Below are 14,918 nucleotides of genomic sequence, written 5' to 3' on the forward strand. Positions count from 1 at the left end.
AGCCCAGATCCAACAAAACCAGACCAGCTCAGCTCTGGTGGCCATTTTTAAGCCCTGCACGCTCTTCCTCTGGATTCATTTGGCTCTCGGGCTACCCGCACCCATGCACTCGTTCGCCCACGACACCTAGCCTTGCTGGGGCGCACACATACCCTACCACCCACCCTGCTGTCACGGCGGCCGCACCGGAGACACACAGGGACTCGGCAGACTCAAGGACTCCGTCTTGAGACCTTTCTCTGTGGCCCTCCTCGGACTTCTCTCGAGGCTTTACCAGCGCAGGTGGCGACTGTGGTGTTGGGAGATATGGCTGAACGTCGTTGACACTCAGCCCATCCCCATGACGCTTTTCTTTTCTTAAAAAAAGTTCTGCATGTGTGTGTGTCTGTGTTGATTTTATGTTTTATTCTTAAGTATTGAACTTCACATTCTAAAGTTTTTTATGTTATTTTCTACAGTTTCTGTGTGGAGCGTTTTTCTTTTGATTTTCAACGCGGCATCGACTTCGGTCATCCAGCCAGGGCAGTTCGAAGTTCCTGTGTCCGGGAAAAGAAGTGTGTGGGTGAAACTGACGCAACCGAAAGTCCTGAAAACTGTCAATGACTCAATACATTGTATGACGTGTATTTTTTATTTTATTCTTGAGGTAGGTCTAACTATTGATATTATGATCATGTATGACAGACTATATAAAAAATAAATCAAAGTACATAATATGCTCAAGTGAGACAGAATTAACACTTACTCTGGGGCTAGGTTAGGTAAAGGTCTTCCAAAAGCCATGACTGGTAGAAATGGTGTGATTATGATGGATTCCACTGCAAACAAAACACATAAAACTATTTCTTTATGTTCAGGTATGGGAGAACAACAACAATCACACAAAACACCTCAACCTAGCATTCAGCTAACACAACTGTCTTTCCCGAGATGTACTGTAATTGTTCCTTTTTTTGTTACCCAACACATAGATCATTGGCATGTACACGTCAAAAGGTTTGCGTGAACTGGCACGATTCTTAGCCTGAAAACTTTATATTTCCCCAGATAGAACTGGTACATCCAGTCTGAATCAAGCACTTCAATTTGGGACCGGAAGGCTGTTGGGGCCACTCAAGACAAAACAAACGTACCATCCTCCATCTCGGGATAGAAAGATGTGAGGTCAGGCTCCGTCTCCGGTACGGGCGCCTTCTTCTCCATGCGCTGTTGCAGCCTCTGGAGCATCCGCTGCTCTCGGAACCTCTGGATGTCCCACCTGTGGCGCCAAACAACAGAAAACGTCATTATCCCAAAGGGAAATTCAAGGTCAAGGTGAATATGTAGCAGCCAGGTGTGAATGCTCAGAGACCTTCGTCAGAATTTAATTCATTAAATGTTGAATGTGTACTCTGATTTGCACATAAGCTTTTCCAAAGAAAGCTTGTCCAAGCGAGTACAATTTTTCCTCATTTTTACAATTTGACTTCTTTACTTCATTTAATTTCTTCAAGGACGTATACTTAAAGGTGCATTGTGTAATATTTTTAGTAGTTTATTTCCAGAATTCATGCTGCCCAATCACAAATGCCTTTTTTATGAATACTTACCACCACCATCAAATTCTACGTATTGATTATGACTGGGAAAATAGCACTTTTCATACATGAAAAGGGGGATCTTCTCCATTGTCCACCATTTTGAATCTCCAGTAATAGACATTTTTAGCTGCAAAACTTACTGTATTTTTATAAATATTTATGAAAAGATTTGGCTGTGGACAACACAGATTCAGTGAACAGCATAGTTGCAATACCTACTCTTCAATCTTACACAGTGCACCTTTAAGTGTGTATGGAGGATAATGTGTTGACCTTTCGCAGGTGGACAAGCTAAAGAATAGCCTTGAGTGGGAAGTAACCTAGAGAATACCCACCTTTTCCGTCGTTTCTCATCCGTCTCATGCTTTAAATGTCTTTTCAGGAAGATGCCATCATCCGTATTCTAAAGGGGGATAATAAATCAGAAATTAATAACAATGAAATAACAGTTTTAAGAGCCTACAAAGAGTAACCAACACTAAATTAATGCATCTATTTGCATGTGAAAATGTAAATGTTAAACAAATATCTTTTGTTGAGAGACTACCCAAAAGCTGAGACTACCAAAAAGCCATAACTATGAATATATATATTATAAATGAACCTGATCAATGAATGAACATTATCCGTTTTTACATTCTAATGAAACATATAGCCATTAAGGTAATCCTGGGCCAGACTGGTCTTCATACACTTATCCAGTGGTTCCCAAACCATTTCTGCTGGGACACCCTTTTGGACCCAAGAATATTTTCGCGACCCCCCCCCTCCCCACCTCCCATTTTCCAAATGCTAAAACATGTTTTTCTATTTTTTAACGTAAACCACAGGTTTATTACCCATTGAAGGGAATATTTGGAATGGATCATGGAATTTGCCCACTATGTCTCACCTCTGGGATGTCAGAGGCTTCAATGTCATGTAGCGGTTCTACACTCCTTTCCCGCCACGATGGAACTAAAGACAAAAACACAGGAAGGGGAACAAGTGTCAAACATCAATGGAAGCATTAGCAGGGTTTCTGCACATTTTGGATCACCAAATATAAGACTTTTTAAGACAAATATAAGACCTCTGATGATAAAATATAAGACCACCGCTCGGGGTGAGGCATTGCAATATTGCTAATGTTATTAGTTTGCATTGCTATAATGAAATGTAGGCCTAGTACATAATTATATATAATAAACAATATTATATGACTACTGTGCTTTTATAGTGTAGCCTAGGGTAAACACAGTGTAAGTGTAAGCAGTAGCAAGGTGTAACTGATCTGTAGGCCTACAGACACCATGCATGCATATGGTCAGTTAACTGACAACTGGCATTTAATTGAGGGTCCCACGCATGTTTTGACGGCCTATGGAAAACTCAGATGAATGTTCATCAAATGCCTTTAAATGTACACATTAAAAATGGCTCAACAATTAATCATTTCTGATGGATAAATAGTTGAATGCACTTTGCTATTAGGAGAGATGACACCTGGTGTCAAAAGGGTTAAATGTACGACTACTCTGAGTGCCGTTTCTCCTCCTCCAGCTCGCTTTATCAGAGACGGGTAGCAGAAGCAAGCGTTCTAATTTGAGCAGCCTGTCTGTAGTTTGTTGTTCTCAACAAACAGCGCACAACTTGGAAGCGATTTCCAGCATGTCCATAACAAGCATTTAGCGCGTTTACCGTTGCCCATCTGGGTACCGATTTGGATATTACGCACCTCGCCAGATCATTGGCTTCGATTTCGTATTGCCTCGCGCTCACTTCCTCATGCTGCCATCATGTTAACGAAATCATTTTGCATTTGACAGAGGCCTCAAATAGCCTGTCACGTATCTAGAGGCGATTTTGAAAGTGTAGGCTATTGTATGAAGGAACATTTATTTTCGAATACGGTCATAATGGACTTTATGAAATGAACCCTTTACATTTAGCAAACGCTTCTACCCAAACGCGAGGGCATGGCTAACATGCTTACGATAGACAAGATTTAAAACTTACACTCAACGACTGATTAGGCTATGCGTCCTCCCGACACAGTTAACATCAAGCTTCATATTCCGACGTTGCTTTGGATAGCACCTAACCGTTTTATTTCTTGTCCTCAAGCCACATTACACTGAACGTGCATCTATCTACCCATCTCGATTCACGTTCATATTTTTTCGACAACTTTTTAGACTGTTTCTAATAGAACATTCAAGTAGGCTAGACGGCTCTGGCTGTACCCACAGGTCTGCGGCTGCCCCCGCTGTGTGGCCAGCGGGCTGCGCTGCGCCACAAACACAGATCAGTTTCATCTACTTTTCCGCATCTTGATAAGGGACGTATGCCGGTTAAATAAGGTTTATAGCGTCAAAAAATAGACCTTTTTCTTACACTCAAGCTACCCAGGGGAAATATAAGACCTCCCACGTAAATATAATACCACACTTCCAAAAATTGGCGAAATATAATGCTTTATAAGACCTTAAAAAACAAATATTAAAAGTAAGACTTTATAAGACTTTTTAAGGATCCGCGGAGACCCTGATTAGGAAGAAAAAAAACTGGAGGTTCAAACCAGAAGACCAGACAACCCTAGCCCCTGAAAACAATTCTGATGCATACGTTATCAACTGTATGCATCACCAGCGATCTAGGTTTGTGAAGATAGTCATGGATCCAGATCATGCCAGTCAAAAGAGATTAGTTCAAGCTGATTTCAAGATGTATTCAAGCACCAAAAAGTGGCTCAGTTACAACCACAAAAAAATGTGATATCTTGTATGCATATGGCGTTTTATTAGCCTAGCGCAGCCAGACCCGTACAGCAAAAAGCTGTACCAGGGTCTAGGAGAGCTGGGCAGCAGTGTGGGCGGGATAAACGGTTGCTTCAGCACTCAACGTCACGCAATTGGATGGCAAACAACCAATCCCCACACACTTCTGTGTAACGTCACAGCTGTCTCGTACACGCGACACACCCCTTTGTTGAAGCGGCAATTTCGAGCCGTCGTAGCAGTGAATTCGTGTGATGACCACAGCCACAAACAAGTTTCCTAATAAATCGTGTTTTCATTTATACAGTTCAAAAATGCATCGTTTTCAACCACATGGCCCTCCTTGATCAATCAGCGAAATGTCGAGCAATTTGGGGCTTGTTAAATGGTTATATTTATGATTGTTGTCAACATGGCATGTTCGGTGTTAGCTAGCTAGCTGTATACCCATAACTAATACATGGCTAGCCGCTAGGTCGGTAGACCAGGTGTCATTCCCATCTATTTAGTAAGCGACTTACAGACTTTCAAAGCTCCCAAATGTCTCGTTTTTAATGACATGGATCTTATTAGAATTTGGGGCAGGCATATAATACAAGGCTGGATACCTAGCTCTGCTATTGACGACAGGTTAGCAAGCCACTAGCGGGCCTCTTTGTAGGTGAGGCGGCAACTTCCAGCCGTCGTAGCAGTGAATTCGTGTGATGACCACAGCCACAAACAAGTTTCCTAATAAATCGTGTTTTCACTTATACAGTTCAAAAATGCCTCGTTTTCAACCACATGACCCTCCTTGATCAATCAGCAAAATGTCGAGCAATTTGGGGCTTGTTAAATGGTTATATTTATGATTGTTGTCAACATGGCATGTTCGGCGTTAGCTAGCCAGCTACCCATAACTTTCCCGGATTGTCGCTCCCAACGCAGGACGCTCCCCGGTCAGCTCGCTCCCACTAGCCAGACTATCGATCCCACCGCCATATAACGGAGCTAGTTATCTTTTTGATGTTAGTTTTTTGTTTCTAACCCTAGTTTTTTTTTCTAAGACTAACCCTAACCTAACCCTAACCTGGATACCTAGGTCTGTGTTGTTGACGACAGGTTAGCTAGCCACTAGCTTGGTAGACTCGGTGTCATTCCCATCTATTTAGTAAGCTACTCAAAGACTTCCAAAGCTCCCAAATGTCTCGTTTTTAATGGCATGTGTCTTGTTAGAAATTGGGGCAACAATTTCATTCTACACCTACAGTAGTGGTCTGATAATAACGTGTGACTATCTGGTTCTGTAAAATGCTCAACTTAGCTTACCGAGCTAGTTTAAAACATCAAATGATCAAATGGTAATGTGTTGAGATCTATTTGTGCCCCATAAGTTCATGGTGTATTACATCAATCCATGTCAGCCACGAAATGTATTATCATCCAGGCTTTTTAAATTAAGTAAACACTTTCGTGCTGTATGTAGCACGGACGGACACCATGCTTCTTCTTAGAAAGTTTCCTGTTTACTAGGTAGCCCGGCCCCCTCGCGATTTGATTGGCCCTGTCATCGGATAACTTTCAGCCTCGCAAAACGACCGGGGTCCGCTAGACTGCCCCCGGGAGCAAATTCAATTTGCGGTCGCTAGGGGCGTCTAGATTTCTAGGCTAGCGTTTTATACACTAGGCTTTATGCTGGATGTGTGTAAACAGATAAAATCAGTCAAATTTTGTATGCAAGTGGCCAATAAATAAGGCATGTATTTGACCATCAGCAGCAATCTCTAGCCATCAAAACGGCACACAGACAGTCGCGATCCACTCACTGTCAACGTCCTCCTCCTTGCAGGGCGAGCTCTCGCGGAGCGGGGAGAGAGGCGGTTGTTTCCAGCAGCAGAGGTACATCTCCGTGGTGGTCATGTAGGGCAGGTCCTCCATGGCAGGCTCCTCAGGCTCACGGAGATCATGGTCCCTTGTCGTGGACCGCACCGGCCGCAGCACAGGGGAGGCCTGGCCCGCAGGCTGCCTGTGGCTGTGGTGACTGTGGCTGAGGGGGGGCTCGTGTCTGCTGTGGAGGGGCTCGGGGGAGTCGGGCTCATGCTTGATGTGGTGCACGTCACGGTGGTAGAGCTGCTGGCTTGGAGGAGGTGGGGGTGAGGCGGCGGCAGACTTCTCCACCATGTCATGCCTGTCGCCCTTTTGGGATTGGCTGAGCTTGGCCGCCTTCCCTCTGGGCTTCCCGGCCGGCAGTTTGGGCTCTGATGCTCCCAGTTTCCTGTGAAGCAGTGACGAGGCGGCCATTATGGTAGGAGTACACGACAAAAGTAGATGACATTACTGATTATTACGCAATTATGACATTAAAGTTCAGAAATGAATGCTGCTCTATAAAAACAAAGTGCAGAATTTAAAGTTGGGGCGAAAAATGCCTTAGAATTTATGACACAGAATTTATTAAAACATTGTTGTGAGTGCAGTAGCCATGAGCCATTAAGGTATGTTCATCATAGGAGTGCAATAGAGCACTTTACTAAACAGTAACACATTATCAACAAGTTAACAAACATGTTTCAAGCAACAATGTCACACACACACACACACACACACACACACACACACACACACACACACACACACACACACACACCCCAATCCACACCATGGGCGTAATTTATGGGGAGGATGGTGGGGACATGTCAATACAGCTTTTGTGATGTACCCACCATTTGTTAACAAATATAATGTGAAAATATTAACTCTGGAAATTTTGTCCCCACCACTTTCCAAACCAAACCTACACCATTGCCCCCAGCACACACACACACCTTTTCTGCCCTTTGCCATCCTTATTATTGTGGACGGCGGCATTTTTAGGTGGCCCGGCTTGGCCTGCGTCCTCCCCCGCCTCCCAGAAGTCCTCAGATTCGGGCACCCATCTCTCCAGTGGCTGGAAGAGGCGCTTGTTCCGTGGCGCATTGCTGATCAGCTGCAAACGCCTCTCCATACGCTCTATCCGTGCAAGCAACTGAAATAAAAACACACACACCACATCATTAGTATTACTACAAGAAAGAAATGACAGGTATATGAAATTAATATCAAGAGGGTAGTTGGTGGAATGTACACACTGTAGAGTTTGTCATGGCTTTTGTGTTGTGAATATAAGGTAGTATTCTGTACTCAATTTAAGTAAGCAGTTAAGTAGCAGAACTGGGTAATATTAATGGCAATTGAATCATTAAAAAGGCCTGCTGTGTTGTGATTTTGTTCATGTCAAGATGTGCTCCGACATGCAAGTTGATGGGTAATATTCCAGGGGATGATGTATGGAGGTACCAGGGGTGGAAAAGTAACTTATTACTTTTACTCAATATTGTACTTGAGTAGCTTTTATGAATACTTTGTACTTTTTAAGTAATTTTTTAAATTAATACTTTTACTTGTACTTGAGTACATTTTGACCCAAGCACTTCACTCAATTACACTGGAACCTGGCCTGAGTACTGAGTAAAAAAAATTGACTGAGAGACAAAATGCCATGCACAATAATGCCACAATCCGCCGGAAATGAAAGATTGTGCAGGATGGCACACAGCATTTCCACTATTTTACTATCTTGTATCAATGTATTGGATGATGGCTGGTGCCAAGCAAGAGATAGGTTATGGAGGACGATATTCAAGAAAAATAAACATGACATTCTCAAGACGAAAGCTAATTAAAAATAACTAAGTACTTTTTACTCAAATTACATTTTAAGTGAAGTACTTTTTACTTTTACTTGAGTAGATTTTTAGATGGGTACTTTTACTTGTACTTGAGTAGAATTTAGGCAAAGTAAAGATACTTTTACTTGAGTACACATTTTCTGCACTCTTTCCACCTCTGGGAGGTACACACAAAACAAGTGATAAACGGGCATTTCTCTGTGACATATTGGGATTAACCATTGTGTTCATACTGGTAGATGTGCTCCGACATGCAAGTTGATGGGTAATATTCCAGGGGATGATGTATGGAGGTACACACAAAACAAGTGATAAACGGGCATTTCTCTGTGACATATTGGGATTAACCATTGTGTTCATACTGGTCCTCAATCCTATATGCTGCATCCCATTTGAAGATGATGACATCTACAGATAGTGATGCTGCTTTGCTTTTCTAGTGCATACCGTATCCCTGTCAGATTTCAGCTCATCTATCTCCTTGTCCTTCGTCTGAAGCTCCTGCTGCTGCTGCTCGATGAGATCCAGCTGAAGCAGGAGAATCTGCCGGAGGCAGGTGGCCTGAGCATGGGGGTGACTCGGGGTCTTCCTGATGGTCCTCCGCTGCTTGCCGTCCGTGCTGGCCTCCAGTGATGCCGCGTTGGGCAGACCCGTGCCATCGATGCCCCTGGCGTTGCCGTCCGTGCCGGCATCCCTGGAGTTGCTGTGCGAATTCATTGCTATGGGGTCATCCACAGCATTAGTCTGTCCAAGAGGAGTTTTGGTTTTTACAGGGGTTCCCTCGCCCCCCATGGGTTTGGCCTGGGATGACAGCGTCCCTGCGCTCTCAGACGCGCACCCGGGCGGAACCGGTCCCGTCGTTTTGGTGCTACCGAGTGGGGTCCGGTCCGGTCTGGGAAGGTTATTCACGTCCAGTTTCCAAGATCTGCCGAGCAGTCCGCCACTAGAAGCGTGTCTCCCCCAGAGACTGTGGGAATGTCCGAACCCAATGCACACGGGAATGCTCGGGTAACGACAGAGTGACCAGTCGCTATGTCAGCTTTGTCAAGGTCGAGCTTTTCTGGGTCCAATTTCAGAACGTGCATTAGTAAACAAAGCATGTCACATAGCCGAGGGGAGTAAAACACAAAAAATCGGAACTGCAACGTAGGTAGGAGAGGTTGAGCACCGCCAGTGGAAAGGTGCTGTTATGTAGAAATGTCACGTCTTCACCCTAAAACAATACAAAGGCAAATATGAAAGATTTATACCAAAACACTTTGATGGTCCATGAAAATAACAGTGGTAGTGGCGTTAGCGAGGAAGCTCGTTCATTTGACATAATAAACATTCATTACATGCTATTGCAAAGACACAGCGAGGGCAACATAACAAACCTTGTGCGTATAAGCAGAGTAAATCACAGTTACACCAGAAGCGAGACGCCATGAAGGAGAATTATGTTGATGTGGTGGCGCAATCGACAAGCTAACGCTACGAACCCCCACAATAAAAAAAAAAACACTGACACACAGACACCCTTCATTATGTTACACACAATCTGGCTATTGACAACGGCAAAACAAAACACAGGAAACGCTGCGTAGGTGCAATTGGGAAAAGAATATTTCTGAGCGCCTTTCAATACAACACCGTTATCCAAAAGGTGCAAAGATGCTAGCCTGGTAGACGATTTACGAATAACTAGTACCTAGCATAGAGCCCTAATGTTAGCTGGTTGGTGGTTAGCACGAGCCGTTTGCTACGGGCTGTGCTTCTACCAAACCAGCGGTAGAACTAGCCTTCATACGTCTTGGCAATAATGGCGTCTGTGCTGTACCCACTTTCAAATACAGGATTTGGGGGCTTCTGGTGCCCAAAGCAACCCCAAGCGTCTTATATACGTTTCAAGTGTTACATTATAATCATGAGACAAAGCAAGTTCCTTCTACCTTATTGTTTTAACGGCGCAGGGCCTTTTCTTAAACGTAGCTTCACCATTCACTCAACCACAGCAAGCTAGCGTTCTGCTGTGCTAGCTGCGAAGCTAGCCTATCTCTGGCACCAATATTGGTTAGCTAGCTGCTAGCTGTGGTGAGAGGGAAAACAATAACAAGACTTGCTGGCAAGCTGGCGTTAAAATATTTACCTCAATAGTAGCATGCCTGCAAGGTCTTACGTTTTCGTTCATTTGTGTCGCATTTAACTGTTTCAAACATGCTTGGACTGTTTATACACGTTAGTTACTGATCAAACATTATGTACATTACTTTTAACGAATCCTCAATTTTTCTGCAAAGCTTCTTCAATCCACTTCATGTTTCCGCTCATTTCAAAACATGTTTAAACACCATTGAGTGCGCACGCGCTTCATGCGTGTAGGGCGGGATCCCAAGAAGTTTAAAAATCAGATATGACGTCATTTTTAGGGCGGGTTACAGGCAGAGCCGTAGAACTATCATTTTACAGGTCGCTTTTTGTTACAAAGTATCATTTTGAGTTGTTTAATTGATGACCTAGCATATGTTTGTTGAATAGAATATAATGGCAACTCATTTAATTCAGACTACAGGCCTACGCAACAACACCTATAACTTACAGGCATATTTAATTTAATTTAATTTATTTAACGCATGTTCAGGCCTTTTCAGCAGCTGATCAAAGATCCTTTGCAGATTCACTGTAGGATAGCTAACTGACACTGCTTCTGCTATAATGACAATCAGTCATTTAAGTTTTTTTCCCTTTTTTTTGGTCTTTCACTACTTAATTTGACAGGACAGTGGGAGAGGTGGACAGGAAGCGAATTGGGAGAGAGATGGTGCTCTCCCCCATCCTCCTCCATGACTGAGGTACCCTGAGCATGGTACCGTTCCGCCGCACTGCTCCCTTGGGGCGCCATTGGGGGCTGTCTCCTTACACGGGTGAGACATAAATGCAATTTCGCTGTGTGCAGTGCAGTGTTCACTTGTGTACTGTGGAGTGCTGTGTGTCACAATGACAATGGGAGGTGGGCAGTTGGGCTTTCAAACAGTCCGTAAAAAAATACAAAAAATACAAATACAAAAAAACATTTTCGAACATTCAGACACAGGTCAATACCATCATGGGCCTTTAATGTAGATTAGTTGTTCTGCTATTTGCAGCACAGACAACTTCCTATGAGGAGAAAATCTGAGGCACTCAATGTTATAATTTTAGTACGTGTTTCAGTCCTCATGGCCTTCTTCATACCCTGAAGAAGGCCATAAGGTCCAAAACGCGTAGGCCAAGTCCAAAAGCGGGTCCCTGCTGAAAAAGTTGGGAACTAGGGCCTAGTGCTCTACAGAACCATGTGAAGAAAGTTTATCATAAAAAACTCAGCTGACTCAACCCATTCCATGGCATCAAGATTATAAAAAAGAGAAAAATCTTAACAGCCTATTTTTTTTACTGTGTGAAACTAAATTCCAATCTTATAATCTTATTGTAAAAAACAGTTCAATAAGCTTGTCTTTGTGTTAGTGATGGCATATTAGACCATATGTAACCCCCCGCCCCCTACCCCCAGAAGCAGTGACTACTCATGCTGCTTTAAACCACTCCTCAGTTTGAGTCTGATTATATGAATGAATGAATTTTGAATCATAAAAAGACTGATTAGATTTCGTCATGTCAGACATTGTAAGAACATAATGTAAGATGAGAAGATATATTTTCTGTTAAATCCTCGCTGTTTGATTTTTCTGTGGAAACATATATTTCTAAACATAGTGGTTCTCAACCTTTTTCAACAAATGCCCCCTTGACCTCACCATAGCCCTCCCAACGCCCCTTTACCTCATCATAAGCCTGCCAATGCCCCCCTTAGTATAGAAAAATAAAACAGACTAATGCCCCCAAATGGGTACTAAGCCCCGCTCCCACTTAGCTGTATACTTCTCAACGCCCCCCTAGGGCTCCCGAACGCCCCCTGGGGGGCTTTGGCGCCCCTGTTGAGAAATGCTATCTTCACAGATGCAATAAAATAATACAATAGGCCTACATTTTAACTTGCAGTGCGGGCATCTCATTGCCATGGCATGTGGTCTCATTTCAACTGAAAAAAAACCCACCAAGCTAACATCTCAATCGACTAAAAATATATAATCTGAGCACCTGTTGACGCCAGACGGGCCACTTTTGCTTAATTGCCATCTCAGTGATTCACAACAATTTTCTAATCAGTTTCCGGGATCTCCTGCAAAGAAAATAATAACTGTGACTCCACATCATGAGCAATCAGTGTTCGGCTAACATAATTGACTGTACAATGAGGTTAATTACCCATGAAAGACGTTTTCCTGTGACAGCCACCGGTAATTTAACCAAATCCACAGGGAAAAGTTCCCTTTTCGTCAACGAGTGGGGGGAATGAGAAAACAAATCGTGAGGCAAAAAGTTTCCAATTTTAGCATGGAAAAAGAAAAGAAAATCTTATCAGTGTTTACACCTGAATATTAGCCCCACCATTAAATTCCCTAATGCAAGCCGAGGTAAGTGCTTTTTGCTGTCTTGATTTTTCCTGGACACGTAATGCAGCGGTATATATAAAAGGCCCACTTCATCTTAATGTCACACAGCTCATTCCAATCAGACTGACCACACGAGATCTCTCTCACACACTCACACAGGGTAAGGACCAAATTGACTTGTGCAGCTGTTGCTCATAGTTCCTCAGTAGAAGGCGAGGTACAGTGTAGAGACACAGCTAGGAATGGTGTGCTACTGGCTCTAGTACTGTTCTTGAAATTTGTTTACATTTTTATTTTTGTGTATTGAGGAACCGGATGGTAAAATTGTATTTTTTCCCACAGATATTCCAAGATGAAAAGTGCCCTGTTCGTCGTGGTGGCTCTCTGCCTAGGCACCTGCAAGCTGGCTGAGGCAAAAGCCCTAGGTGATGAGAAGAGGTAAGACTTCAGAATTTTGTCTCAGGTGCTCTGTCATTTCAGGTGCATCTGTCAGCTGCTCTGAGCAATTTGCCTATTTCATCCGAATTTGTCACTTGCAACATGGTGACATGATTTGAACAGCACATCGAAGTAAAGCTGCTCTATTGGAGACCTGGGCTGCAGTGTCACTGCACATCAGACATGAAGTCTCAACACACTGCATCAAACACTGCACTAAATGGATTTTCACAAAGGATGCAAGACCTAATAGTCATATAATAACAATTGTGTTAGCAATGGTTAAAAAAAAAAAAGATATACAGGTACGTGGGGGCATTTTTACCTTTATTTAAATAGGACAGAGTGACAGGAAATTAATGAAAGAGAAAGATCGGGAAGAATTGGGCAAATGAGCTTGAACCCAGGTGCCTTGCATAATGGTAGGCTACAGCGCTTTAGCCCACTCAGCCACGGTACCCTTGTAAGGGTGTTGTTGACTCACTGGGTGACAGCCGTTTTTGAAGTCATACAACCCAGCAGTACCGGAGCATTTTCAGCATTTTGGGTGTTTCTTTAACACCCACAGAAAATGTAATTCTCTGCCTATGTAAACACCACACCATAAAAAAACTGAATTGACACACTTAGGCATCATTGGCACTTTATGTTAGGATCTGAAACGACATGACGTTATTGGCATCAAGTGAGGTAAATGCATGTTATCAGTGGTGACAAGTAGCGTGTACAAAATGCATTTGTATAACTACTGTGTGGTATTTGTGGCTTATTTTCAAAGTCTACTCAAGGATGGGGTGCATGTTGAGCGTCGCTACGCTGAATCCACCATCGCAAGTGACATCAGCAAAATCATGGACTCCATGGTGCAGAAGAACTTTGTCAACTTCCTTCTCAATCAAAGGGAGAAAAAGAGCGAGTGAGTTAGAACACTGTCAGTATTTTATTGAACATGTTCCTTGTTTCTTTGTCTGTATTTACCAATAGCCATTAACATCTCATAATTGAAAATGTGAGCGACTGTGGATATTTAGCCTAATAATATGGTGCAATTACTGGTACTCAATAATTTTCTTCATTTTGAAAATAAGGCTGCTCCATTTCCATACTAGTGCTTCAGACGTTTCTTTTTCACTTGCCCAACCTTCCTGAAAAAAATAAAATAAAAATATTTTATCTGAACAAAATGTCCCCTTAGGCCCCTTATGGATCCAGAGGATGAGGAGACTTATGATTTGGACTTCCTGAAAAAGCAGCTCAGTTCATGGGTGCACAGCAAGGGGATCCGAACTGGGTATGTTTTATTTTTTATTCTTATTTTTATTTTTTTGTCATGATGTCTGCATATTTGTTTTTTATGTGGTGTAGTTTTCACCACACGTGGCATTTATTGGCTATGATGCGTACCGTTCTGCCAGTGGAAGGCATGCAGTTCTAATCATTGAAAAGATTTTACTACCACAGTACTACTACGATATTACACAGAATCTTTAGTGATACAATCTGGTAACAGTAAATCTATAACGAGTTCATATTCATCTTTGGCACATTTGCTGTGTTCACAGTGCTCAGTGACCTGTTATCAGAGAGCCACATCAAGAAAACTCAGAAGAAGGACCCGTTCATGGAGAAAATGTTGACCCTACAGCCTACTGCAATGGACAGGATAGAGAGATGACACCCAGTTCAGCATGTTATGACGAATGACCCCTTGACCTCTCATGTCAGTCAAAATGATCTATTTACTTATGGAAAAAGCAATCATCTTGTTAATAAATTAAAGGTGTTTTGATAATTTCACAATTGTTCTTGGGTCCTTTTGTGTTGACCAAAAGTTATTTTTTTAGCCGTTTAAAGCAATGCAAGAGTGCGTCATGACTGCAAATGGGGCAGGGCACATGATTGCTTTTGGCTATAGCCACACACTTTCCGCAATAATAATAATAATAATAATAATAATAATAA

At 42.8% G+C, this 14,918-nt stretch overlaps 2 protein-coding genes across 2 annotated transcripts; one reads left to right on the forward strand and one right to left on the reverse strand.

Moving 5' to 3' along the window:
* Positions 1 to 384: 384 nt before the first annotated feature.
* msl1b (MSL complex subunit 1b) lies at positions 385 to 10,383 on the reverse strand. The gene is made up of 9 exons (XM_063221703.1): positions 10,296 to 10,383; positions 8,494 to 9,259; positions 7,144 to 7,343; positions 6,145 to 6,593; positions 2,473 to 2,537; positions 1,916 to 1,983; positions 1,134 to 1,258; positions 746 to 818; positions 385 to 536 (listed from the first exon to the last, which is right to left on the reverse strand). The coding sequence occupies exons 2-9, from the start codon at positions 8,836 to 8,838 to the stop codon at positions 446 to 448; spliced, it is 1,416 nt and encodes a 471-aa protein (XP_063077773.1). The 5' UTR covers positions 8,839 to 9,259; positions 10,296 to 10,383; the 3' UTR covers positions 385 to 445.
* A 2,248-nt stretch (positions 10,384 to 12,631) lies between these two features.
* On the forward strand, positions 12,632 to 14,749 carry gip (gastric inhibitory polypeptide). Its single transcript, XM_063221128.1, has 5 exons — positions 12,632 to 12,678; positions 12,861 to 12,956; positions 13,735 to 13,872; positions 14,152 to 14,247; positions 14,519 to 14,749. Exons 2-5 carry the CDS (start codon positions 12,871 to 12,873, stop codon positions 14,526 to 14,528), a joined length of 330 nt encoding a protein of 109 aa, XP_063077198.1. The 5' UTR covers positions 12,632 to 12,678; positions 12,861 to 12,870; the 3' UTR covers positions 14,529 to 14,749.
* The last annotated feature ends 169 nt before the right edge of the window (positions 14,750 to 14,918 follow it).

This window comes from Engraulis encrasicolus, chromosome 17 (assembly GCF_034702125.1).
Source record: "Engraulis encrasicolus isolate BLACKSEA-1 chromosome 17, IST_EnEncr_1.0, whole genome shotgun sequence".
Classification (NCBI taxonomy): Eukaryota; Metazoa; Chordata; class Actinopteri; order Clupeiformes; family Engraulidae; genus Engraulis; species Engraulis encrasicolus.

What these genes read in the sequence shown, in the direction of transcription:
- gip (XM_063221128.1), top strand. Translation starts at nt 12,871, where the DNA reads ATGAAAAGTGCCCTGTTCGTCGTGGTGGCTCTCTGCCTAGGCACCTGC. An exon ending in GCCCTAGGTGATGAGAAGAG is followed by an intron (nt 12,957 to 13,734) that starts GTAAGACTTCAG and finishes TTATTTTCAAAG; the next exon opens with TCTACTCAAGGATGGGGTGC. An exon ending in CAAAGGGAGAAAAAGAGCGA is followed by an intron (nt 13,873 to 14,151) that starts GTGAGTTAGAAC and finishes ATGTCCCCTTAG; the next exon opens with GCCCCTTATGGATCCAGAGG.
- msl1b (XM_063221703.1), bottom strand. Translation starts at nt 8,838, where the DNA reads ATGGGGGGCGAGGGAACCCCTGTAAAAACCAAAACTCCTCTTGGACAG. An exon ending in TGAAATCTGACAGGGATACG is followed by an intron (nt 7,344 to 8,493) that starts GTATGCACTAGA and finishes TTTTTATTTCAG; the next exon opens with TTGCTTGCACGGATAGAGCG. An exon ending in CAAGGAGGAGGACGTTGACA is followed by an intron (nt 2,538 to 6,144) that starts GTGAGTGGATCG and finishes TTTTGTCTTTAG; the next exon opens with TTCCATCGTGGCGGGAAAGG.